The sequence below is a fragment of the Melopsittacus undulatus genome, chromosome Z, assembly GCF_012275295.1.
Source record: "Melopsittacus undulatus isolate bMelUnd1 chromosome Z, bMelUnd1.mat.Z, whole genome shotgun sequence".
NCBI classification, from domain to species: Eukaryota; Metazoa; Chordata; class Aves; order Psittaciformes; family Psittaculidae; genus Melopsittacus; species Melopsittacus undulatus.
This window is the reverse complement of record NC_047557.1, coordinates 103,884,341-103,910,978: the sequence shown is the minus strand read 5'-3', so window position 1 is coordinate 103,910,978 and position 26,638 is coordinate 103,884,341. Positions and strand designations below refer to the sequence as shown.

Below are 26,638 nucleotides of genomic sequence, written 5' to 3'. Positions count from 1 at the left end.
CTGGTGGGTCAATATGTGATGTAGATAGAGGAAGATTTCTATTGTAGAGAAAAGTTACCTTTTACTTAACCTTAGGATTTATGACATTTAATGATTTTGATACAGTTGTTGCCTTTTCCATGCTGTCAGGACACTAAAATGCAGAGATTTTTACATCAGCACATAATTTATGTGTACCGAGACGTAGAAGCAGGCGAGCTCATATCCACAAGTAACTTCTAGTTAAAAAACATGCACACACACACACCTGTTCCACCACATTAATTAAAAAAAATGTTTAGATATGTTTGGAGTGTACGTGTCTTGACTGTGCTAACCAGGTAATACTTTGTGCATTTTTATTGCCTTTAAAAAAAGGTTGGTTGTTTGCTTTTTTTTTTTTTCCCTACTTAGTAACTAAAACTTCTGATGTAAATGTGAAATCAAGCTGTAACTTAAGAATGTTGCTTATGCCCTGGTGGCTTCTGAAGACAACCGTAGACACTGAGAAGTGTAATGCTGAAATAAAGCCCTCTGACATTAAACAGAAAGGTCAAATCAGTTATTTGTGAAATGAAACCTCCATCTATAAATAGCAGTTTTTATAACTCTCAGAAGTGAAGGAAAATAACAAGAATAATGAGAAGAGAATGCGGAGCAGATTCTGTATAGTTACATTTTATTGCTATTTTCTTGTAGTTCTAGTAAGAATCTGAAAACATAGCTCTATTTTCTCTCAAAATGTGGAACAATTGTTCACATTAAGGTACCTGGTTTGTACAGCAGCTGAACAAAGATGTTAAATCTGTAAGAACCTCCATATATTGAACATTGTAAACAGTTTAAATGTTTTATATTATCATATTTCTATTAACTCTTTGTAGTTTGACTTGCATTTTAGTATCCTGACTTACTCCTCCTACACTGCAGCTAGCTAAATGTATTCTTTGTTTTTATTAATTGTGTGACATCACCCTTTTTTTTTCACTGAGTTTAATGTTTATTTTAAGGATAGTCTTGATTCTGGTTGCAGCATCTGGGGTTTTATATAACTGCTATTTCTTTCCTTCCTACATTATTTCAATTCCCTGTGCAGCCATATTTCTCAATATTTCTCTACACATTTCTCAATATTATTTCAAAATCAGATTAAATGAGGGAGGCAAAACCCCCTCATGTACTATGTTTCAGACTAAGAATGGAAAAAAAACTTTATTTTTTCAAATGCATAAGAAAAATCCATTGCAAATCTGTTACATCTTTTACAAAACTTATGTGTGTTTGATATACAGTAACCATCCATACTCTTTTATGTGTAATTCACCAGTACTGGAGTGAGCTCATAATGGCTGTGTCCCAAAACTAGGGTTAAGCCTGAAATATTTCTCCCATCTCTTTTCCTACTCTTGTCAACAGTGTATCTGTTGCTTAATTCAGCATCCACAGAATAAAAACATGTTTGGTAGCATTTTATTTTTTTAGTAAGTCAAAAAATCTTATTTTTAGTAAGTCAAAAATATGTATACTTTTTTTCTAGCTTTGAGGTCTGTCTCTCTTTACCATTAAGAAATGTTCTTCAGTGTGCATATATAATATCCAGCACTTAATAGCCCGTAATGCAAAATTAATTTGTGTAAAAGCTATAAAATGCAGAACAGTGCTGAAAGTATATTGCTTATAGAGAATAGTATCTGGTGGTGAAAATAGTTGGTGTTGTTAAATATTTTATTTTTCTTACCCTTTTCCTTGCAGATTTGTTCCTTACTACATCACCAAATTCAGGAAACATTCAGTTTGAGACATGGGTAAATAAGGTAAGAGTGAAAACTCAAATAATCGTTCTGTTAAAATACAGAAAAGCTTAAAAGAAAAAAGTTATCTGATATTTGTTCTTTAAGGAATGAGTGGAACTGATGTCAAGGCACTAACTGCACTATTGCATTTAGACTCCAGAATATCACTGGAGATGTTTTCCTCAGCTTAAGCTCCTCTGCAGATTTTTTTAACATGACTGTTAAGTAATTCAATCAGACTGCCTTCATGCACCTTAGCTGGACTCCTGCTGTGTCATCAGCTCTTCTAGGTTACTGATACTTAGCGTGGTCATTTATGAAGAAACAGCTGCTCAGATTTGTTTATACTTACTATTTCGAATAGATGATTTCTTTTAAGCTTTCTTAGAGCTATGACTTCATGTCTTGGATAAGACTTTGTAGGACAGAAGTTCAAAATCTCTCTTCTAACTGTTACAGTATGTATGCAAGTGAGAGTTGGGAAAATCCCAAGTTCTGCATTAACCACCACAAATGCAGTTCAGAGTTGGGGAGCAATAGGCCAATGGGCTGTTTTTATTTATTTATGGAGATTCTACTTTTGTATTGCTTGAGTCAGGCAGAGTCAGTGAAGAACCTCATTGTTATTAACAGTTAATGAAATCAGTTGATTTGAAACTAAATGTATCCTTTATATTAAATCTGTTATCCAGAAGGACTATAATTAAGAATCTTAGCATGTATATGTTAAACGTTTATTTGTTTGTTATAATAGAAGGTGTTTCACATTTTTCTTATTAGTTAAGGAATTAGTTTTTTAGATTTAGTTGCTGAAAATTTATCCATTATATGGCAGTGAGTCACTGTAGAGCAGACAACAGAGTCATGTCTGTGACAGCATGACCATCTTCAACGATCTTCTGAACTGGAGGAAAGGAGGAAAAAAAAACGGGAGGCAAAAGTAATGAAAAGTAGTTAAAGCTGTACTAGACACATTATTCTTTTTTTTCTTTTTCCAGCAGTGGGTCATGAATTTTGTATTTGTAACTTTTCTATAGACTTAAAAAATGAAGTTTTTTACTTTGATTTCATTCTTAAGGAATTAAATGTTAGGGATTACACAAGCTTTTGACCTGTCTCCTGTAGGTTAGTTTTTTTTCAAAATTTTCTTACATTTTCTGGATTTTCCAAACTCATGTATTTTAAATATTTTCCCACATAATAAATTTCGTATGCATAGATTAGCCTGTCTTTAGAAAGAAGGAAATTTATTTAATGGAATCAGTCAACACAGTAAACATATCATACATATAAAACATACGTACATATGTATCAATCTTAAAATGTATGAATTAATCCATTAAAAGCTGTTAAATGGCTCTACAAACATAGGTAATGTATTTTGCTGTACTGATGCACCATAAAATGAACTGAAAAATGTTTGCCTATATGATATATGCTTTTCTGGCCAATTGAGCACAGGGCATGGTCATCTTTTCTGTTTGGAGATGATTTGCATCTTCTTCCCCTCGTCATCAGAGTCATTGTAAATCATATGTCAAGGTAAAGATATATAGTCAAACATTGATGTACTAACAGTTTCCAGAGTTGCATCTTCAGCAGCACTGGAGTCTGCAGATAGAGTATGCCATGAATAAGCAATATGGATAATTTCGCAAAATCCACAAAACTGTCATTTCTCTCAATGGCTTCCTGTATACCTGTGTGCTGAGAACTTGATATGGGCTGATTGCAATGACTAGAAAAGTGGGCCTTACATCATCTCAGATGGCTATGAAAACTTAACATTTTCATTGATTTTCTTTTGGTTGTGATCCAGTTCCATGATAAACAAGGATCTAGCCAACACTCCTCTTTTGTCTTTCTGATGAAGTATTGGAATATTGTTCTCTGCAGACCTAGGTTTTAATAACAGACATATAAAATGAGACCTAAACCAGACCTAATGTAAAATCAAGTTATTTCCTAATTAGAAGGATCAGAAGTTACTTTTAACAGGTGTGCAGGTTTGGGTTTTTTGTGTGCATGTATCTGTAAAATCACGTCAGTATACATAAATGCATATTAGTATGCACAGTCACTTAATTATGATTTTGTTTGTGTTGCTAAAATAACCCAGTCTGTTCTGCATAATACAGAAAAATATATGGACAATTAGTATTTGAATATTACTATTACTGGATCTCCATAAGATTCTATGAAGGATTAGAAATGCAAAAACTCAGTCCCAAATGTCAAATAGCACATTTTTTTCCATAGCTGAGATGCCTCTTTACCTGCTTCAGCACTTTTTTATTGCCTTTTGCTTCAAAAGTCAAATTCTATCCTTTAGTCTGCAGTTCAGTTTTTCTTTCATCTTTGTCCTGTTTGATAGGATGGGAACTTCTCTAAAGCTGAAAAAATTCAGAAAACGCCTAGTGGTGTGAAAGTTGTTGGACAGTCTGTGTTTGCAGATTTTGGTGAGTTTTGTTCTAAACTATGCTGAATGTTTCTTTTGCATGTTTTGGTTAAATATTCTAAATCAAAGAACAAATAAAGATATTTACCTCTAAAAGGTTTGTTTAATTTTGGTTTGGGTTTTTTGTTTGTTTGTTTTTTTACTTTGAAGTGTTACATCTGTTTGTCTGTAAATCTTGAAATATCTGGGAATAATTATTAATAAATGCAACTCAGTTCAACTTTGCTTTCCCAGTACATTCTGCATCACATTTATCTACTTTTGAGTACCACACATAAGAACTGTTGCTTTGAACCGTGGTACAATGCCAAAGTTACTTTTATCAGATTTGTTTAGTTACTATTTTTCCCCATTATCTTGTTCAGAAGATACTGAATAATTGTTCATAAATTCTTCAGTTGTACAAACTAATAGAGCCAAAATGTAAATTAATTAAAAACTACTTGTAAATATTGCTGAAACATGATAAAACCTTAGTGGTTTTAATTAAAAATTCTGGAAGGCTTTTGGACTGAAGAAAAACAATTTATTTGTAAAGCTGTTTTTGCAGGGATTAGCAAAAGCCTGTATTTTTCTACTGCAATGTATATTTTCAGTCAGTTGTGGCTCATCAATGTGTGTCATGTTATGGAGAACTAGAAATTTTGGGTATGTATTCAAAAAACCTTTTCTGTGCAATAAAATAAGAATTTTGCAACCCAACGAAGAGTGCTATAGGCTCAATTCTGCTAACAGTATTGAATGTAAATAATTTATTATATAAATATAGTAACTTATTTTTTTAATAAACTTTTTAATTGTGAGACTAAGCCTGTTTTTGACTGTTGTCAAGTGGTAAACTTGTTGGTTTAAAGTCTGTTTTAAAGAAAGTTACAGTGTTTTAACTCAAAAGCCAGAGTCTATATTAGGCCCAGAGTCTGATTTTCTTGCTCTATGCTGCCATTTAGAAGTATTCTTAAGAGTTCTAGCAAAGCAGTTTACTGACACATAACCAGAAGACACCTCTGCTGGGTAGCTAATTATCCTTACATCCACATCTATCAACTATGAATAGGTTTACGGATCTATAGTAACTGCAGTAAGGTAGAAGCTGAACTTTATGTTCTTCTGTGAAATGTTTAACACATTTTCTAAAAGCTTTTACTGCTGACCTATAGATATAACCACTTGTGTATTATAATCTCTGATTATACAGGTTTTGCAGTTTATAAAAAAAGTGTTAATGTGTTGGGGTTTTGGTAACCATTTTCCAAGCTGATGTTCTGAATAATGTGTCTTAATAGGTGCTAAGTAGAAATCTTGGTCTTTTAGATTTATTTTGTTTTAACAAGGGCAATGAGGAAAGCAATCTTCATATAGGCTAATTTTATCTCTGTTAGGTAGCTAATGAACCTGTATGACATATCATAATTTTAGAAATTTATGACAATGGGATTTTAATAAACCCTGAGATATCTTTGCAAAGAGAAGTCAAACTGTTCAAATACTAAAGTTAAAATTTTGAAAATGTGAATAAATTGAATGCACAGTGATTACAGCAATGTGGGGCACTGTGGTTTTGGTACACCTAAGGTTCTGAAAGACTGGCTGGTGTAGCTAGTTTAGCTGTGGTGGTCAACTGTTTTGGAGTTTCATCACCAGTTGTTTGATACGCTGCTCTGCTAATTATGATCAAATTAATAGTCAAAGCACTAATGTGAGGCAGTTATGGAGCAATATTTCTAGTAAAGTTGAATACAATGGGAGGCATGCAGGGGCTTAACAAATGCATGCAAATAAATATAGAGGGCAGCATATATGACAAAGCAGATGGAGAGGCAAGGAGCCATCAGTATCATCTGTGGGAGGAGATGCTGGTTTTCAGAAACTGACTTTCCAGAACTGGTTGTTCTGAAAGAACTCAGCCGTTTCATCTCTGAGAGACCACCCTTCAGTATGAAGGTCTTGCTTCCAATTCCTGAACAGCTGCATGCACACTCTCATCTTTAGCTCCATTCCAGATCACTCAGATTCATCCAGGGTAGAGGATGGGGAATTTACTTTTTAATGGCCTTTCTGCCCATTAATTTTCCTAAGCAAGTTAAAAGATTGTTACATGTGTAGGTGTGTGCGTTGATAGAGAAACAATTTTATTCTGACAACTACGGAAATACTCATGACTATGTTTTCAAGTTTATCAAACACTAATCTTTCTCCTCTTTTAACAGTGGGTAGGAAATAGAGTAGTGCATCAATTTTATTTTTTTTCATCTTCCCACCATTAATTTAATCAGGACAAATAAAGTTATTTTCTCATTGAACAAACTTTTAGAGACTATTAAAGTAAATATGGTACTAAAACAGTATGCATGAGTAATGAAGGGATACAATTCTAAGTGGCATGTTCTTAATGGAATGCAATTTGAAGTAAGTTATAACATCCCATCACCATCAAAAAACCCTAACAACAGTTAAATAGTACTCTGTGTGTCTATATAGTGCATGTTAGGAGGAAAAAAATTCTGAATTCAAAGGAGGATCTTGAGTTCTGCTCATGTTCATTTCCATTATTTTATTTTTTTTTTATTCTGCACCAGTCTAACAATAAAGGCAAAATCTCACATTTTTAGAATAATGCTATCAGTAACTGCTTTTACCCACTGTGCTATGTCTGCATATGTTTAGGTACTTCGGAAAGTAAGCATTTAATGTCTAGATTCTGCTTGTAGTGAGCTGAGGTTAAAGAAAATGCCTGGCTAGAAATAGCCCTTGCTAGAAATAGTTTGTCAGGCTTTAACATCTTTTTTCAGTTTTCCATTTCAAGCATGATGAAATAATGATTGCCATAAGTCAAAGTAAGACAAGGTATGATGGTTTGCTGCTTGACTATTTGTAATGGATCCTGAAAGATGTGTTGCACAACCCATCAAAATACCACAATAAAAATGTAAAATGTGAGGCATTAGAAGGTTGTGCCACCTTTGACTTAAGTAACTTTTGGCAAACTGTGTGATGTACTAAGCAGAGCATACAGAGTCCACTCATGCTGCTTTGTGCATGCTGCAAGCACCTTCACTGCTGGCTCTGGAATACAGCTGTTGTGACTAGAAACAAGCTCAATATAGTCACAAGCCTGTTACTTTCATACTTCTGTGTTACCTGCCTCTCTTCTCCTTCGTTGAATTTTCCGTACCTAATTGCTAATGTGTCAGCCTTGCCATTTGCTAAAGGTCTCAAAGTATTCCATATTTCTCTGTGCTTCCACTCCCTGTGATTTCTCATTTAGTAAACCTTGTGCATATTAGACTCTGGAATGATGTCAGGTCCTGATGTGAGCTTGAGCGTTTTGTCACCTGTGCTGCTGCCTGCTCGTTTACACCCTCCTGTTTGTACACTGGTGTACTTCTGCAGTCCAAGATTCTGATTTATTGATCTCACCTACATCTCAGCAAACTATGTATTGTTTCAAAAGGTGACTTTGTCTAACATTATTTCCTGCTTCCAAAAGTTCTATTTGAAGAACCATTTCCAGCCTTAATTATTTACCTATCATTTGAAAGAAGGGGGCAGATTTGAATAAGATCCTGACTGAGAGCCTCCAAAAGTAACTAATCTGGGGCAAGGTTTCCTTTCTTATACTAAGCAGGCTGAACAACAGCTGTAAAGTATTTAAAATTAACATTAAACATTAAAAGTATGTAAACTTTAAAAAGTTTAAAATTTTTAAAGTTTAAACTTTAAAAACATTAAAGTATGTAAAAGTATAAATTCTTTAGATAAGTGGAACTGGAAAAAACAGACATTAGGTGACTCATGAGAAGCCATCACAGATGTTAGAGTAATCTTAGCAGCAAGTCTTCTTGAAGTACTGAAATAATTTTTCTTTTCTCATGAAGAAGAAATGCAAGTGTATGTCTGTATACAGCTCTGTGGGTTGTATACAGCTCTGTGAGTTGTGTACAGCTGTATCTGTGAGGGTTAGTACATTTCTGTATTTATGTGTGCATATATTTTAATGGAAAAATATGCAAAAGCAGGTGTATATATCAATAGAGTTATGATAATAAATAGTAGACCTTAGACTTTTTCTAAATTGGAACCTCTAAAATAAGTAGCACTCCCCTCTGTTACATGATAGCAATGATTTGTACATTACCTGATGAAAGGACAGGGAACAACTGATATATTTGTATTGCCCTTTTAAAAATAAATAAGACACGCCTTATGTCATAGTTATTACAAATGGCATTTCAGTTAATTAAGGTGAGCAGTGTCAGGTACCAGAGAATTCTGAACTTATTTGGCTGACACATTGCTCCAAACAGTTAGAGCTCTTCCTTATTACTCTTTCTGTTCTTCTCATGTCACTATGGTAATTGCAGTGCAGTGGTTGCTATAGCAAAAATGATTAATCCTCCATTGTTGTTATCTGTATGCTAGCAGAGGCTTTTTATAAGATCTGCTTGTACTGTCTTTAGAGGAAATCATAGATGTTGGCTAGAATCCTGATAAATAATTGCAATTATAGAGTTCTAATAGTTGTCACTTGAAACAGCGGAAAATTTTGTATTTGTTAAAGAAATTTAAGGATTTCAGTGGGATGCTCTTAAAATGACCAATTTTTTTAGTAACAAGAACAATGTGAACCATATTTTGGACACACCTGCTATTTTCTTGTTACTTTGAAGATTCATGAAATATGCCTTTAAGCAACTAGCAGAGTATTGTGCAGTTTATCCACTCCCTTAAAAAATTTTTATAGGAGATTAATGTTATAACTGCCATTCAAGTATGATTGGTTCAGTTCAATAGCGGAGATTGATAAATCATCCTCTGTAACACCTGATCTAAAAATGTCGAAGGTTGATCAGTCAGTCATTAATTCCGCTTAGTTTAGGCAAAAAAAATTGTTACAGTCTGTATATAAAGAGAATAAAAGTAGCTTTTTTAAATCAGTCTTGATCATACTGTTGACATTGTCCTCATGAGTAAATATAACACAGCTCTTACTTTCTCAGGGTAGCATTTAGCCAGTTTCACCTGAGTTCTTTATCTTTTACTCACCATATGTTTTCTTAGGTACTGCTGAGTCTCTCTGTTACCTGAGAGTGCTGAGTGATGGGCTGACAGTGGCTGTAGTTGCAGCCTTAGGTGATGTGTTACTTGGTACACTTAAATAATCTTAGGTGTGTTCTTGAATCCCTCCAAAATATAAATACTAGTTCTGTTACTTCTTTCTCTCCAGGTATTTACTATGGCTTGGATGTAGTGAGGTATCTTTGTCTGCTTAGTTTTGAATGTAGTTCCAAAGCAGTGTCTATTTCTGCGGAGAAATCTGTTTCCCATATTTTGCCAAGTTATTTCATACGTTGCTGACAAAAGCTAACATCTCCTGGCAGAAGAGAAAAAAATAGTTGATGTCTTTTAATATTAATTTCTGTCAAAGGGGCTAGTACATTAATAATTACTTTGCTCTCTTTCCAGTACTAAAATTAGGAGTGGTGCATATGCCACCTGCTTATCCATTCATTGTCTAACAGCTTAATCTCCTCATGATTTCTCTGACTATGGCAGGGGTTTGGAACTAGATGAATTTAAGGTCCTTTCCAACCCAAACCATTCTATGACTGAATTTTTCTTAGAAAATGTGCATGACTAATATAACAAAAACTCCCAATCTGATGTTTAGTCACAGAGGTGGCTTTCTTTTATTCATGTTATCCCCTTCATTTGTTAGCATGTGAAAGCTTAATGCCATATGAACTTTCTAAACGTGTAGCAGTAGATAGTTCCAGGCTGTACAATCAGGCTTTGTAGTTTCTGTACTAGCAATATGAGATAGTTGGAATTAATAGTTTCCAGCATTAACTCCAAGAGGAATGTCAGTGCTACTCCTTGTTTGGTGTGCAGGGGGGTTCTTGTTCTGTATTTAATTTTGTTTTGCATTCTGTTTAGTATATTTGATGCAGTCTTCCTGTTGGATCAGATGCAGCCTGGAGGTCTCTTTGTGCAGTTTGCTGGTGCACTTTGTTTAAATGTTTTTCTTGCAGTGGAGGTGTGAATAGGGGTTCTTTGGAAGGATACAGACAAGTCAGAATTGAATGTAAAGGAGACTGCTAGAAGGTTTTCTGTAATGTCCTCAGAACTTTGAATTACTGAAAAAGCTCTTTGCATCTGTTTTTTGAAGCTGTGATTCATGTATTCTAAAAGTAGCTAACACTGATTCCTTTAATAATGCATAATTATCTTAGTAATTTATTATAATTGTCTGTCATGACCATCTTGTTGAACACCTACAGGCAGAGTGTGACAAAAGAATTCTAATAATTTTATTACTTTAGAAGATAAGATAATCAAGGAAACCTTTACAGGTTTGTAACAAATCAGTCATACTAGTTGTAGTCTTCCTGCCTGCCTCAGAAGGATATTGTTTTGAGCACTACCATAACAGGGCTTTTTTCCTCCTTTTTTCCTACTATTCATTAGAACTTCAAATGAAAGGCTAATGACGAAGGATTATGAGAACTAGGCAAAACCATGAGAGAGATGTGAGCAAGTTATACATTTGAGGAAATAAAAAGCATATAAATATTCATTAGGATGTATCAAACAAAAGATGCCTTATACGTATTTGGACTTCAAATATGCAGCAGAAAAAAACTCCATGGCTTTTACAACACTATGATAAGAACACTTTTTTTCCCTTCTTTTTGAAGTGAACTGAGAAAACTGCACCAACAGAAGATTGCACCAATACAGGAACTGCAGCTTGTCTAGAATCTGTATTCTCAAGAGAGAACAGTCAGTTCTCCAGGCATGAGGGCTTTGTGGTATATGAAGGGTCTTGCTTTTATATAGCATCACACTCAGAATTATGCAAGTTAGACTGTTCTCACTGCCTTAGCTTGCATAGTTAGCTTATTTCTATCCTTCAGAAAGTAATTTATTTTTCTTTAACACAACTGTAATAAGTTATAATAATCAGTCAAAAAAAAAGTTTATTCCATTTTTGTTTTCAAAGGCGATTACACTGCAGCAGAACTACATAGCTATTTAAAGTAAAAAGATTTGGATCATACACCCACCAAAAGCTTTTTTGCTCTTCATAACTATATCTTCATCTTGCTGTATGACAAAACAATTTTGAATTGGGTGATTGTGGTTCTTGCCATTTCCCCAGGTTCTGTTTTTCTTTCAGAGCCCATGTTGGAAAGTGCATTGTACAAGTGTGTGCAACAAATGTAATAACTCTTGAACTGGTTGCAAAATACTACTTTTCTGACACCTTGTTCTGTTTTTGAAGGAAATTGAAGATCAGAATTGAATAGGTTTTGCCTATGTTTACTCATGCTAAGTAAATTATGTGCATGTTTGCTTTAAAATCTTGGCTCTGATACATCTTGGTTTGGGGAGGAGTCCACTATGTATGCAACTTTTTCTTAAAGTGTGAAGGAACTTCATAATTCACTAGCAGTCTCTTCAAAAAGTCCATTTGGGAGTGGAGTGTTATGTTTTATCTTTCCTCTACTGTAGGGCCTGCTGCCTAGTTGCCTATTCAGCCTAGCTATGTTATGCATATTTCTCTTTAATTAGGGGTAGATGTAAGTGATAAGTCAGCTGTCAGACAGAATGCATCCATCCCAAAAGGTCTATACCACTGTGAGATGATAATCCAGTTGGTTCAAACTGAAAGGCTAAAAAGGCTAGTTGTCCTGCTACAGCAATATTTTAGCTGTCCAAGCTGAAACTAGACAAACTTTAGTACTGCAATTATGCATTAGCAGACAGCGCGATGTCTATGTGTAGATTAGCAGTTCAGTGAGATGCCAAGACCTGGGGGCCAATGAATCTCTTGATAACCACCAACATACAGTTTCATATTTGTACATTGACTTTAAAACATGTGCTTATGCTATGGTACATTAGCATTGCATTTTGAACATGTAACACTTTTTCATAGCGTCATGTTCTTCATCTGATTTACAAGGTTTTCTTCTGCTTTCTCCCACTCAAATTTACTTTCAGAATTGATTTAAAATGTTTGAGCTGTGCTTTTTTCAAAGTGTGAACATTCACAATCAGTGTTAAAGCTTCAGCTGTGAGTCATTTTTCTCATACAATTTTTCTATATGAGGTGTGCTTCTAGTGGGCTGCACAATCTGTGTCTTTTGGATTACTCTTGTTCTGGATTGGATTGCTTTGCAGACGCAGAATTTTGGGAAGAACAGAGTTTTCCTGGCTTGCCTTTAAAATACAATGAACAGGTAGTTGTAAGGAATCATTCATGTGCAGTTCTGGTGTCCTCATCATAAAAAGGACATGGAACTGTTGGAAGAAATCCAAAGGAGGGCCATGAGGATGATCAGGGGTCTGGAGCACCTCCCATAAGAAGATAGGCTGAAAAAGTTGGGGCTATTCAGCCTGGAGAAGACTGTGTGGAAATCTCATAGTATCTGAAGAGAAGACTGTGTGGAGACCTTCCAGTATCTGACGGGGGCTTATAAGGATACTGGGGAGGGACTCTTCATTAGGGACTGTAGTGATAGGACAAGGGGTAATGGGTTAAAACTTAAAACAGGGGAAGTTTAGATTGGATATAATGAAGAAATTCTTTACTGTTAGGGTGGTGAGGTACTGGAATGGGTTACCCAGGGAAGTTGTGAATGCGCCATCCCTGGCAGTATTCAAGGCCAGGCTGGACAGAGCCTCGTGTGACATGGTTTAGTGTGAGGTGTCCCTGCCCATGGCAGGGGGATTGGACTAGATGATCTTAAAGTCCTTTCCAACCCTAACTGTTCTATGATGCTCACATGATTCCTAGATAGTGTAAGACTGCTAATTTTGTCCCTGTGTGTTTTGCAGAAGTACAGATTTGCAGTTGATAAGTGTGTGGGACTGTTCTTTTTCTAGCCTTTTCCACTGCCTGTAAAATTTGATCGTTATTAACCATGTAGTTCTTTATTATTACGACCTAAACCAAAATAGTGTGTTGAGAACAGACTAGCTAACGGTTGAGATTTTGTTTGCATGTTAAACATGGTTTCAGCCAGTTGGTAGTGGCAAAGGACACTTGGAGTCTAGGGTATGTTTAGCCACAGATACTGCTAGAAATTACGTGGAAATAGCAAGTAAGGATAACCTTGGGATTTATGGCAGTTTGGACTGATACTGTTTAAAATGTGATAGTAGTGGAAAGAAGTCTCTGGGAGCTGAGTGAAGACTGCAGAGAATCTCCAGAAACAGTTTCCTAGGTAAACCTAGGCTGAAATGCACTATGAGAGACATGTTGTGCAAGGTGTTTTTACATCTGAAACTAGTGCAGCTTATTTCAGCTGCTCTGATGGGTTCATCCAGCCACTGTCACCAATGCATGTGTTGCCATCTATGGATACCTAATTGCAGCATAGCAAATGGGTATTGATATTCCTGTTTATTTCCGTTTTCCTCCACAAAGGAGGAAGAATTTAAATTCAAGATTAGAGTTTAAAATTGAAGGGCATTTGTTTAAATTGAAATTGAAACCAAGCATAATGACAACAGTTACCATTAGTAAGGTAAGTCTTTTAACAAGATTGAGCTCTTCTGTGAGCAGCTGCTGGGGTTTTTTTTGTGTGGTCTTCAACCAATAGTTGTGACAAAAAAAAAAAGTTGTGACAAAAGTTTGTATTTCAGATTCTTCCAAGGCTGGAATTGCATAAGGATTAGGAATAAATTCTTTTCTTTGAAAACTGAAAAAGTGGCTGTATTAATTTGTTGGTTTTAGATAGTGCCCTTGAAAAATCTTCAGAAATACAGGAAAAATTGTGCTTCTAGTTATTACAGGTGAGGACAGTTTCAGACTGTAATGGACAGTGAAAAAGATTCTGCTTTAGGTTTGTGTGTAGTGCTGGTTTTGGGGGAGGGTTTTCTTGGGCTTCTTTGGACAAAGGTTGAAGCAAGATTTTAATTCAAATAAATTATTCTACAGTTTTAACCAAAGTTGCAGGTGGGGTTTATCCTTATTTTTGTAGAAATGGTAGCTTAAGGACCCTTAGACTTCTCATCTTTTTCTTGACAAACATTTATTTGTTTTCCTTAAAATTGTGCTATAAGTTTCCACAGATTTTTCTCATCTCTTAAAAATTTATTTCAACTGAAAGCATGAGTGTGTAATAAAAGTTAGATAAATGGACCTCTAGTTCTGGTCAGAGGAACAGGGGGAACTGCGTCCTATTAAAATATTAATACAAGCTCCTCAGAACTGTGTGGAATAAGAAACAATTTATAAAGATTAAGTTTCTTATTACAGTATGACCTTTGATTTCATAGCCTGGAAAAGCAGATATTTGAGCTTGCCCTGAGTTGGAGCATACCATCTATTCAGTGAGTCAAGTTTGGTTGCAGTAGTCAAGGTCTTGCAGCAGTAGTCATTAATGCAGGAATTCTAGCTGCTGCTGCTTGGCTGCTTCCATTAAGCTACTATCATCTTCCTTCTCAGGCTGTATGAAATAACTTGTGGTTGCCTCTCTCCATGTAGGAAGGTGCTGTATTTCTGACTATGCTAGGCAGGGCTGCACGGCCAAAAAGAGAACATAAGGATCTCTCATGGAGTAGGACTTAAGTAGTGAACTCACACACACAGACACACACACACACCCTGGCATTATTTGCTCTGTGTGCCAGAATTCTAGATTCAAATAGATTTTGCTTGTTTAAACATTGAAAGGTCATCATTCTATTAAAGGTTTTGGAAATATGTGGATTAGAGGTGTTTGAAGGACATTTTTGAGAACCTGTAAATTACTCAGATTTGTCTAATTCTGTAAGTCTGGAATTTATTAGCCATTGTGTTAGTCAACTTTCCAGTGTTGTTATTTATCTTATGTTATAGATTAACATATTAAATGTGGACTCATTATTCTTCTTACCTTAGCACAAGAGTTTAAAAGTAGTTCAGAATATTAAATATGTTTGTATGGTGGACTTGTGATGGTGCATGTATATTGAAGGTTATTTTCTTCCCAACTAAACACAGGGATTAAGTATATTACTAAGCACTTAGTCTTCTAAATGTAATAACATTATCATCAGAAATAAAATGTTTATGCATCAAGATGAAAATACATCAACTAAGAAAATTTAAAACAAAATACCTGAATTAGATTATCAAGTTAAGGATTTTAGATAGGTCTTGTTTCTCTCATGTAATTTTTCACATTATAAAAATCAATGCATTGTTCATAGCTGATGGTGTCTTTCAAACAGGGAAACAGGGTTTCTGATTTTGCAGATACAAAGCTGACAGTTGTGTGTGGTTTTGTTTTTTGGTTTTTTTTTCTCTCACAGATGGGGACGGACAAAGTGAACATTTATTACCAGTCTGTGAAGATACAACATGTCAAAAAAGTGCCATCTACTTAACTAAGCTAGGAATGGATCAGGTATTGTGAGTTCGAAATTGCAAAGACAAAGGAAAATACAGTTCTTTATGAAATAAGGTGAAACAGGAAAGCAAAATAAGACTTCCTGACTTACAATCACTGCATGTAAGACCTTTATTTATTTACTTGTTACCTACCAAAAAAAACCCCGGTTTGATGGAAGAGGTTGCATACCTAGAATGCTATATAATGGATAATTCTCCTCAGGAAAATTACAGATGCTTCTAATGAGTCACTTCTTGATTGTAAAACACTGTATTCAAAGCATCTTAACTGCCCTAGCATGACATGAAAATCAAGGTTTGTATTAAGAGTTGGAAACAGATCTAATTAATTCAAATAATCTTATTCAGTTCAAGGTAGGGAGTTATTTTATAGTAAATCAATATATATAAATATATATCTATATAAATATGTATATATGTGCATCCACATATATCAAGTTGGACCAGCTCACACCTTTTACACCTTTTTGCTATGTGTCTTTGATTTTTAATAAGTAAGTAAATTTCCAAACAGTATGTGAAGACTTGTTTTTAGGCTGTCTTCAGGGCCCTTTTTTAGGCCCTTATCTTCAGGGCTAGGTTTTTATTTAACTATTTCAGCTTTATTCACAATACTACTTGTTTTGAGAGACATGGTCATAATTCATGTAATAGAGTACTATATATTCATTTATTTTAAAGTGTGTCTTAATTTGCTCTAAGTATTTATAGTGTCCTGCTTTATAATAAAGTTACAGCTTATGATAAATTAACTTAATATTTGTTTGATGCCTTAACAACTTTTTTCCCTAAATTCATGTTTAGCAATGTGTATGTAAAAGCCAGGGTCTGCTGTATAGTACATGCTTATAGCAAACAGCAAAACCCACTATAGTGTACTTAGAATCATACAGTAGAATCATAGAATAGTTAGGGTTGGAAAGGACCTTAAGATCATCTAGTTCCAACCCCCCTGCCATGGGCAGGGACACCTCACATTAAACCATGTCACCCAAGGCTCTGTTCAACTTGGCCTTAAACACCGCCAGGGATGGAACATTCACAACTTCCATGGGTGACCCATTCCAGTGCCTCACCACCCTCACAATAAGGAACTTCTTCCTCATATCTAATCTAAACTTCCCCTGTTTAGGGTTCAGGACTGAACCCAGGACAAGTCTGAACCCATTACCACTTGGAACGGGTTACAGGAATTTCTAATGTGTGCCATACATATTTCTTCATGGCTGTTTGTTGTGATGTCAGATAAAACCGAATGAAAATCAGTTCTATGATAGCATATGATTCATTGGGATGAAATGTATAACAGTCAGAAATACACATCTGTAGAACGTGGTTCTAAGACTTACATTGTGGAGAAGCATGCAATGGTATGTCAGGCTTTCGAGTCGTTCCAATAAGGTCATGTTTGATGTCTGTCATTCTGCAGTATATTTCTCATGACATCTTTGGCACAGCTGGATGGCTACTGGAAAGCCAAGCAGACCCAGGAGGGTTATTTTCAGGGATAATCGTTCACCATAGGTTTTCATTTATTTAATTATTTAATATTTATGAGTATTCGAAATAGCTCTGGTAGATTTTCTTCTTTGGATGACAGAGCAAAAGTAAGGCCAACAAACACTGAGAGACTTCAGGAGATGCAGATCTACTAACATTTCAAGAAAATGTGAATGTTTCCATAGTGACAGAGGAGTTGCTGTTGGATCTGAAGTAGAATCCCATGTGCTGTTTCAGATTGTGGCAGGTTTTAGGACAATTCAGGCTCTTTTAATTCACCTGCAACAGCTACAGGCTCTGGATGATTCAGATCTCTCATCTACATTCTGAAAATTTAGGCTGAGTTCTCCCTGAAAAATGTTTAGAAGTCCATGATACTTACTGTGGAAAGTCTACATATTATGATATTCTTAGAGGTGACTAATGTTTCTTACAGTTTTGCCAAGTATTCAGTATGATTTTACCTTTGTTTTCTGAACCAAACAGCAATATTTTAGTCCCTTCACTGGAGGGTTTTTTTATGGCTTGATGATTCTTGTAACCTTTCTTTGTACAATGGAAAGGTTATAGCTTTATTCCTCTTCTAAATCTAGCAGCTCTGAAACAGAATGCAGTGGTACATCCTACAGCAAATCACAGGTCTTTGTCGTGTCATTCTCTAGGCTAGAGAAGTTTGTGACAGCACTGATTATCAGCTGCAGTTGGTCAGTGTTAGAAGTTTTTCCTTGTTCCTCTATAACAGTTTAAGGGCCATCAGAAGGCGGTGGCAGGGAGGGGAGACTGCAGCTGCAATTTCATAAATCTCGGATTCTACAGGATCATCTCATTATTTCCAAGTTGCTCATCTTTCTCAAAGCAGCTATGGGCCTCTGAGACACATTCCAACATCAACTGCTCTGTTTACTTTTTCCTTGCTAAATCAATGTTTTAGATTGTTGTCTTCTGGGCTTGAACTCCGTAAGTTAATGTTGTTATGTATAGATAACTTAGTTTGGTTTTATGCAATAGTAGCTGCTCAATTGTGTATGAAATTCAGGGGACCTTCATAAGCACCAGAAACCTTACGCAGCCTGAAATCAGATGATTTCTTTATGTGCAGCTGAACTGCAGTGCATGTGTACAGTAGAGCAGGAGCCCCCAGGGAAAATGACATCTGTTGCTGTGGCCCGTGGCCATTCTTGATATTCATTGCTCTATACGATAGCAAAGTGTTTGTCATTGAAAGGAGGAGAGACCCTGACATTTCCAGAAAATGTATTGGCCAAGAAAGGGCTACCAGTCTCCAAATGCATGCTGATTTGCAGCTGGCTCCCTGCCTGAGCTAGGTGGTCTGGAAGAGGGAAGCTGGCTGGGTAGGGTTTTGTGCTTCATAGGTGTTTTAGCCATAGTTTAAAAATTGAGGTGTGTTAATTCCACAGTTTTGAATCAAAGACCTACTGAAAGGCTTTAGAGCAAGGCTTTTATACATTTCCTAATGTCTAGGAAAAGGTGGAAAGAAAGAAATAGACCCTTTTCGAGTTTAGTAGGGTACGTGCAACAAGCTTTAGATTTTAGTCCAGTACCTGAGAGCTTTTTCAAAATGAAAAAGACCCCATTTTCACAGGGCAGTAAAGCATTTTCTTCTATGTCCTGAAAAACAGGTAGTTTTTGTTTTTTAGGCTTGTTTTAAAACAAGAGTTGGAAAACAAATTTTGAAGCACTGAAATGAGGATTTTTTTTTATTTTAGCCTACAAAATCATTAATTGAAGGATTAAAAATACATATATAAATGTTATAAATAACATCAGTGGTGTTACGCTATTAAATTTTACAGAAAGGGAAGAAGTAAAACTGTTTTTCTGAATTTTATCTGTCCATTTAAATTTTCCTTTTGATATACTCATTCCATTTTTCAGTATGTTTTTGCATCTGATCTAGGTAATAGAAATCGTATGATCAGAAAACAGCAAAAAATAGCTTTGTGTGTCCTCATTATACCCACCTATTTATATCTTATAGTGAAAGGAAAAAAAATAGGTTTAGTCTCTTTGCTATTAAAATGAGAACAGAACACATGAACCCTAAAGTAATTGTCTGGATTATCAAACACAAAAGAAGTAGGATATTTATATTATTGACAAACATATTTTTTTTGCTTTCTATACTGAAATGTATGTTCTGAAGCACATAAACAATTACTCTTGCATTACATTGCACATGATTACGTTATACTGCTATTTATAAAAGAAATATACAGAATGAGTTTACCGAAGATGTGGGTTACTCTGAATTTAAACTCTCAGAGTAAGTTACATGTAATGCCAGAGCATGCTCTGGTTGCACATTGAACAAGAATGATGTTTTTAAAAGGTTCTACAGCTGCAGTTGTGAGTTCCACAACTGGTTCACGGGATGGATTAGTCTTATTCTGAAACATATAGAGTGATGATGCTTGGTTGCAATAGAGGATGTTTCTGTTTTGCTCACCTGTTGTTTTGTATATTGTAGGCCTGATGACTATAAATTGACTTCTGTGAATCACTCTGAGTAAAAACAGAATATAAATTCAAATTTATGCCTGAAAACTATTTTTTTTTCTTTAAAATAGAATTACCTTACATGGGAACATGTAGAAAGTGTATGATGGATGTAATTGGATTTCATTGCAATGACTGTGTGAATGGTACTGTGTAAAGTATGGTTCTGATTTCAGTCAGTGTTTTTCAAAATTACAGTGGTTTGCAATAATACTGTTTCATCTGTCTTCTGCATGACGAGTAAGTGCTAAGAAATCTAACCCCTTGAAAAACTTTCCTTGGGTTAAGAGTCTTTTTCTTATTTTCTGTTTCTTGGACTTTTCCAAACCTTCAGCAGCTAGCAGTAACTACATGGGCATGCATGGGGGCAGGGGGAAGGGGGAGGTGGGGCAAGGGTAAAGTATGTTTAGTTTCAGCTTCAAGTTTTCATCAGGTGTGGTGTAGGTCATCACTGCAGCTCAGATGCCACCACTCACATAGGCAGACATGCAGTAAGTATAAGCAGTGTCTGGCAGGACTGGTTCAGGCTTCTAAGCCATGTGTGATACCCAAAGGTGACCTTAGCATACTTCTTCAGTAACCCTGCAGGCTTCTCTAATACACACATGGCTGTAGGTAATCTCAAGGGACTGGTCCAAGTCTCACACATTCCTGCCATATGGCAGGAATGGTGTTGATTACTGAACTGTGTTAGTGAGGGAGTCTTTCCACAGCAGGCAACCATGCTGTCAGGGATCTCATTCCGGTTCCTGAAATAGCTAAATTAAGGCTTGGATGAAAAACATTTAAGATGCTGTAAGTGCTTTTGATGCTGGTAATAGTGGTCCTTTAAGATGGCACCCTTCTGTCCTTTTGAAGGCATTGGGAGTTAATTGACATATGAAACTACTTCTGGTTTTAAAAATGGCACTGATTTTTTCCATAGCATTGAAGTGTTAACCCTGGTATTTTGGATTCATACCAACTCCTAAAATTACTTCTGATTTTAATTAAGATCAATTGCTGTTTAGCACTTCTTCAGCACTTGGTGGAAAGTAAGTGCAGATACATTCTATTTCTTCTCCTGTAAAAATTATACTTTGCATTTCTTTTGTACTTTTTATTTGATTCAGTAGTCTTAATTTCTTAACAAATGATTCCGTATCTGGTGCTGTTGGGGAGATAGAAGGAGAATTGAAGCTCATGAACTTCTAAATATCCATGTACAATAGAATCATTCGAGCTGAAATGAACCTTAGGAGATCCAGCCTCCTGCTTCAAGCCAGGACAAAACTGAATTCAGACCATCATCTTTTGTTCTTACTATCTTGTATCTCAGTAGAAAGCCTGGCTTCATCTTCTCAGTTCTTTTTGCTGCAGGCATTAGAAGACCACTGTTAGCCCCCCCTGAAATCTTCTGTACTGAAGGCTGAACAAATGCTGTACCCTCAGCCTGTCCTTTAAGTAAATGTTTGCTGTCGGACCATCTTGCTGACTCTTCTGTAAACTCACTCAGTATTCTCAGATCTTGAACAGTGGGGCACAAAACTGGATACAGAATCCAGACGCAGACTAACAAGTGCCAAACAAAGAAATGATGACTTGCCTCAATCAGGAGGGGCATAGGCAGCAGTTGCAGTGCAGTATGTTCTTATGCTGTCATAGCTGCCACGCTCAGCTTTAGCTTACTGCTCACCAGGACCCAGGCAACCAGCTGCTATCCAACAGGTGGGTCTCCAGCCTGTACTGTTTGTGGGGATTTACTCCCCTGTACTGGACTTTCTTTACTGACTGTTACGAGGTCCCTGTTCACCCATTCTTACCATTCTGAATGGCCATCTGCTCTTGAAGCATATCAACAGTATCCCCCAATTTGGTGTTGTCTACAGATTTAATGAGGGTGAACCCCTTCTCCAGCTTTAATGCTGCCTATTGCTTGCCGTTCGAGGAAAAATAATGGGACTTGTGATTTGGGCTTACCTATACTTGAGGATTAGTATAGATTCCAGGCAAACCTGAATTTCACTGAAGTTGTTCCAGCATATTTCCATACACTTTTCAAAACACAGGTCCTTTATTCTTACAACCTTTTATTTATTTTTTTTTCCCCTGTTCTGGAATAAAAAAAGCCTTGAATTTTTTCATTTGGTAACAATGGTAGGAAATAATCATTATTTCCTCTTTGGAAATTTTTAAATGGTTAAGAATCCTTATGTAGTAAATATATATCAGCTCTTTTAGAAAGAACTAGGTTGTTTAAATGAAGAAAATGGTTTTCTTTACTTAGCTGGGTTTTTTTGTTTACTTGTTTTATTTTACAGTGGATTCCAGTCTTGCAAGACTTCAGAAATAAAGAGACACTCTGGGGCTTCGTACCATATCAAAGTGACAAATCTTCAACAGAAACTTCATTTCCAATTACACTTCATATTGGAGATTACAATATGGATGGCTACCCAGATGCTCTTGCTATACTAAAGAACACATCTGGAAGGTAGAGTATATGTAAACATAGAAAAAAAGATCACCAAATACATGTTCAATCATCTATCATGCAAATTACTTATTTTAGTGCATCTTGTTCATTTTATCTACTGAGCATGACTTTTGATCTCTGATAACTGTTTCATTTTTAAAAAGGTATGCATTTACAAGGTATATTCTGAATGCATAATTGTATAAGCTTGAACTGGGACTCTTGTTGGGGAATCACACCAGGGAGTGGAGTATGAAGTACCATTTTAGCCACTCCTGGATAATAGGAGATTATTATTTCTCTTTCCTTTCCCAAGTCATCTGTATAATCCTGATTTCTGCTTTCAGTGTTGGCTAGTAACACTGGCTGCTGAGAGCTGGGGAGCCTGCTGCATGCTGTCACATGGAGTGGATACCCACTGTTGACTACTGAAAAATTCAATAGCGTTTTGCCCCTTTTGAGAGCCATGGATTTTAGACATACCTAATAACTCACCAGTGATATTATATTGTTCAAATTTAACTGAAATAAATACACTTTCCCCTACCCCTAAAAAAAAGGATGGGGGAAACTCCTAACATTTTCCTGTTGAATTTGTCAGTGTAATCTTTCTCCTTCTTTCTTTTGTCTGTTGTCATTACTGTTTTTTCCCCAGTACTTTGTATTGCTACCTTCTTGTGTTAGGTAGGAGAGAACATGCAGTGGTGCTTACAGGGAGGTTATTGTACACTGAGGAGTTAGCAATCCACATACTGGTTGACCTGAGTAGGGTCACACCAGTGCTGTTCTGCACACACCATTTGCCTACAGGACAGACTTAGCTAGCTGATAGCAGTGGAGAAGCCTGTAGGCAGGCAGCTCTCACTTGGCACCTGGTGATGATACCACTAGAATGTCCTTGTCTCTACCTTAAAGTGAAGCATGTTTTCATGTGATGTTTTCATGTGAACATCCGTTTGCTTGACAGTAGAAATGATGAATAGATTTGTTTAATTCTAAGAAAAACTTGAAAGAGCACTAGAGACCATAGCACCAGTGAACCTCACTCACTACAGACAGGATACATGCAGCATGGCATGCCCTGACTCGAAGTCTGCTTGATGCTGTGTAAACTGGGTTTTCCAGGATCTGAAGAGATGTAAAGTTAGATATGGTATCCTCTTTTTTTAATCAATACCTTATGGAATCTTAACATCTTCTTTACAGAGATCTATGACAAATACTTGTACTAGTGTATTAAAAGGCAGAATAGGTCTCTTACACATGTATTTATTGTCTTCCTCTGTATGGTATTTTTGGTAAGCTTGCATGCAGGTTCATAGTTTGACTTAATAGTAAGGAAAACAACTGAGGAGCTCATTTTGGTGCTTAAAACAGTATATAGACAGAATTTAGATGCTGAAGTTAAAGAATTCATTACAGATTCTCTAGTGGTTGCCTAAATAGTAATCACACACAGACATTTTATATTAAGAGTTCTTCCGATACTGACACATATCTGAAAATTACCCAGTTTGAAGAGCCACATGCTGGTATTCAGCCTGCATGTGATTCAGAGACAAGACAGTGAGCAGCTGAGCTCTGTCTCTGTACTTCTCAGCCTGAAAATAACTAGCACAGCAGCTGTTTGTATTCAGATACAGCAGAGGAGAAGGAGGTTTTACGTTAGTGCCCAGAACTTGCATAGATGAAGTTAAAGCACGGGGGCCCTGAATGTCAGGTTTTTACTCCATAGCCTTGTGCAACTGGTAGATTGCATCTTCAGTTCAGCAATCACTGCATAAAGACTGTAGACTGTCTTAACGAGCAGACTAGAACAAAAGTTCTTCCTTTTCCATAGAATACGAAGACATCTAACCTGTAACATTGTTCTTTGTTTTTACTGAAGCCCCACAAATCTTGTTTTGAGCGGTACTGTAGGCTATTTTTAAGTGTGTACCCTGATAGCAAGTACACTTTAGAAAGGCTTTGTGAAGATTCATAGAGTTCAGAAATTGATTTGAAGTTATTTTATCTTTTAAGATTCTTAGGAGCTTCTCTCCTCTGCCTGGTGTATAAATATGGCAGTGTAATAATGTGAACATTTAAATAGTTTGTAAATAGTTACTCTGTAAAAGGTCAGGAAGATACCTATACCTTATTGTAATGAAATACTGTGATGCACTCCTTGCTTCTGAGAAAGCTTGTTTATTCAGTTGGATGCATCTTGAAGTTATTTTGGAAATTGGCCTCAGAGTGGAGTGACATAGTAAGGCATAAGGGCTGAAGGTACTGGCAGATGGTTTGACAAGGTGTCAAAAGGAAAGTTCAGAGAGCTGAGGAAGTCTGCAAAAAAAAGTAAACCGCAAATTAAGAAATGTATTGCACATTAACATGGTGTATTCCTAGTATTTGTAGAAAAGTAATGGAAACAGATTCTTTGTACTTTGGGATGGCAGTTAAACTCACAGTTTTTGCACCCCAATGAAATGTCACTTTCAGATTAATATTAATTCATTGTTTCTGAGAAACTTAAGGAACTACTTTCTTTCACAATGTGTAACTGGTCACAGAGTGAAAAGGATTAAAATAGTGTGGGAATTAAAAGCTCCTCTTAAATTAGAGCAAATTAAAATGAAAACCTTATTTAATTGATTTTAAACACTTCTGGATCAAGCTGCTTTTTTCTTTCTCTAAAGCCTTTCCTGCTACATCTACAGCCTTAATTTCAGTGATTGATTATGGTGATTAAATGATAAAAGCATTTTTGTGAACTCTTGACCTTAATCTGTGCTATAGTCTAGGAAGCCTAGCTTCTAGTTGTCATCTGTAACTTAAAGAAATTAGAGGCAGAAACCATTTTATTAATTTGAAAATACACGTGACAATGGAAAAATATGATTAAAATCAATTACACTTTTAGCACAGTACAGGAAAGCACTTTCAGATCAAATCCTTAAAAATATCTACAAAACACTGAAATAAACATATGATAGGTATAATATTAGTTTATTGTCCTTCCAGGTGAGTAAGTCAGGAAAATTGTTAATAATGTGTGTAATGTTCTGACAGCAAGGAGACATCCTTAACAGCCACACAACAAAAAAAAAATCTGGGTATGGACAACTGAATGAAAAACTTTGAATGTAATAGACTTCTAGACAGTTTTCCAAGTATTCATGCTGAGTTTTCAATTATATGTTAATCCTTTATATGGGTATAATTAAAAGGACTCTTGACCAAATTATGTCTTCCTAGATCATTGTTCATTGTTCCTTGTCAGATAAAAAGTTTGATACAGAACTTCTTTTAAATGTAGGATTGATGAGCACCTTGTAATTGAGCAGATCTAAAAGAAAGAGGCAAACTAAATTATTCTGAATACCTGGAGTAAGATCTTAGTCATTCAGATGTCCCTTGTATAACTGTAAATGAACTAGCCTAAAACTGACAGAGGTGTATGAAATTAAGCAGTAAATATTTAATTCTCATTGCAGAGAAACATGTTAAAATGAAGCTCAGGTAAGTCTTCAGTCTTTGGTGTTAAGCCTTGCCTATAGTTACTCAGTCTCATTAAATGTGGCTTTGCTGCATAGATAACTTCATCACAAGGTTACAAATTGTAAACAACTCTATACTTTATTGAGCATCACTCATAGGCTTTGTGGGATAAAGTTATGCAGGTAGTACATAAAATTTAGCTGCCACTGTGTACATACTGGTCTGTACACCTAAATATTAAAAGTACTGCAAATAGCATGTTATGAGTGATATGCTAGTCTTAGTTCAGAGTTCTTTTACTCTGCCTCTTCTCAATATTTAAGGTGATCTACTGTTACACATTTTTGTAGCACTCCAGCATTGATTTTAAGGTTTTACCACTGCAGCTGAGTCTGGTTTTGTATTTTCCAGTAGACTTTCAGGGACATTTTGTCATTTAATGATGCTCATAATTTTCATTGTTACAAGGAGATTTTTTTCTTTTATGATGATGTTAATCTTTAAAATTTGGCTCATAATAATATGTCATCAACTTGCCCTTGGTAATTGTAGAATTTAGCAGAAATAAAACATGGAGGTAGATACCTTGACTCTAGTGATGATTGTGTATTAAAGCCCTAAGTAACACAAGGACTCAACTGGCAGCTCAAAGGCCAAAGCCAGATGTTGGGTGTTCTTCCAAGAAAGTACTGAACAGCTGAGAAGGCAGCAAACAGCTGATTACTCTTCCCTCTGCAAACAGTAGGGCACTGCAACTGCTCCTGTTGTTTTCTGGTTTCCATTACTGTTCATGTTGTGGTTTAAACCCAGCCCATTCATCGAATTCAGAATCATGCAGATGCTTGCTCACTCCTTCCTTCTTCCTCCCCCCACTCCTGGAGGGATGGGGAATGTCCTCAGTTCAGCAGTAGCAGTCATTTTTCTCCTTCTTAGTGGCTGATACAGTGCTGTGTTTTTTACTTTCAGCCTACGAACAACACTGATAACACTGATGGATTTAGTTGTTGCTAAGTAATGTTGAGTCTGACCAAGGACTTTCAGAGTTTCATACT

At 36.0% G+C, this 26,638-nt stretch overlaps 1 protein-coding gene across 1 annotated transcript in view; it reads left to right on the top strand.

The window, feature by feature from the left end:
* Positions 1-26,638, top strand: part of ITFG1 (integrin alpha FG-GAP repeat containing 1) — a 78,391-nt gene that overhangs the window by 17,604 nt on the left and 34,149 nt on the right. Inside the window, exons 7-10 of the mRNA XM_005141677.4 lie at positions 1,732-1,793; positions 4,147-4,231; positions 15,535-15,629; positions 21,952-22,124. Of these exons, the coding sequence (XP_005141734.4) occupies positions 1,732-1,793; positions 4,147-4,231; positions 15,535-15,629; positions 21,952-22,124 (415 nt within the window). The remainder of the gene's footprint in view (positions 1-1,731; positions 1,794-4,146; positions 4,232-15,534; positions 15,630-21,951; positions 22,125-26,638) is intronic.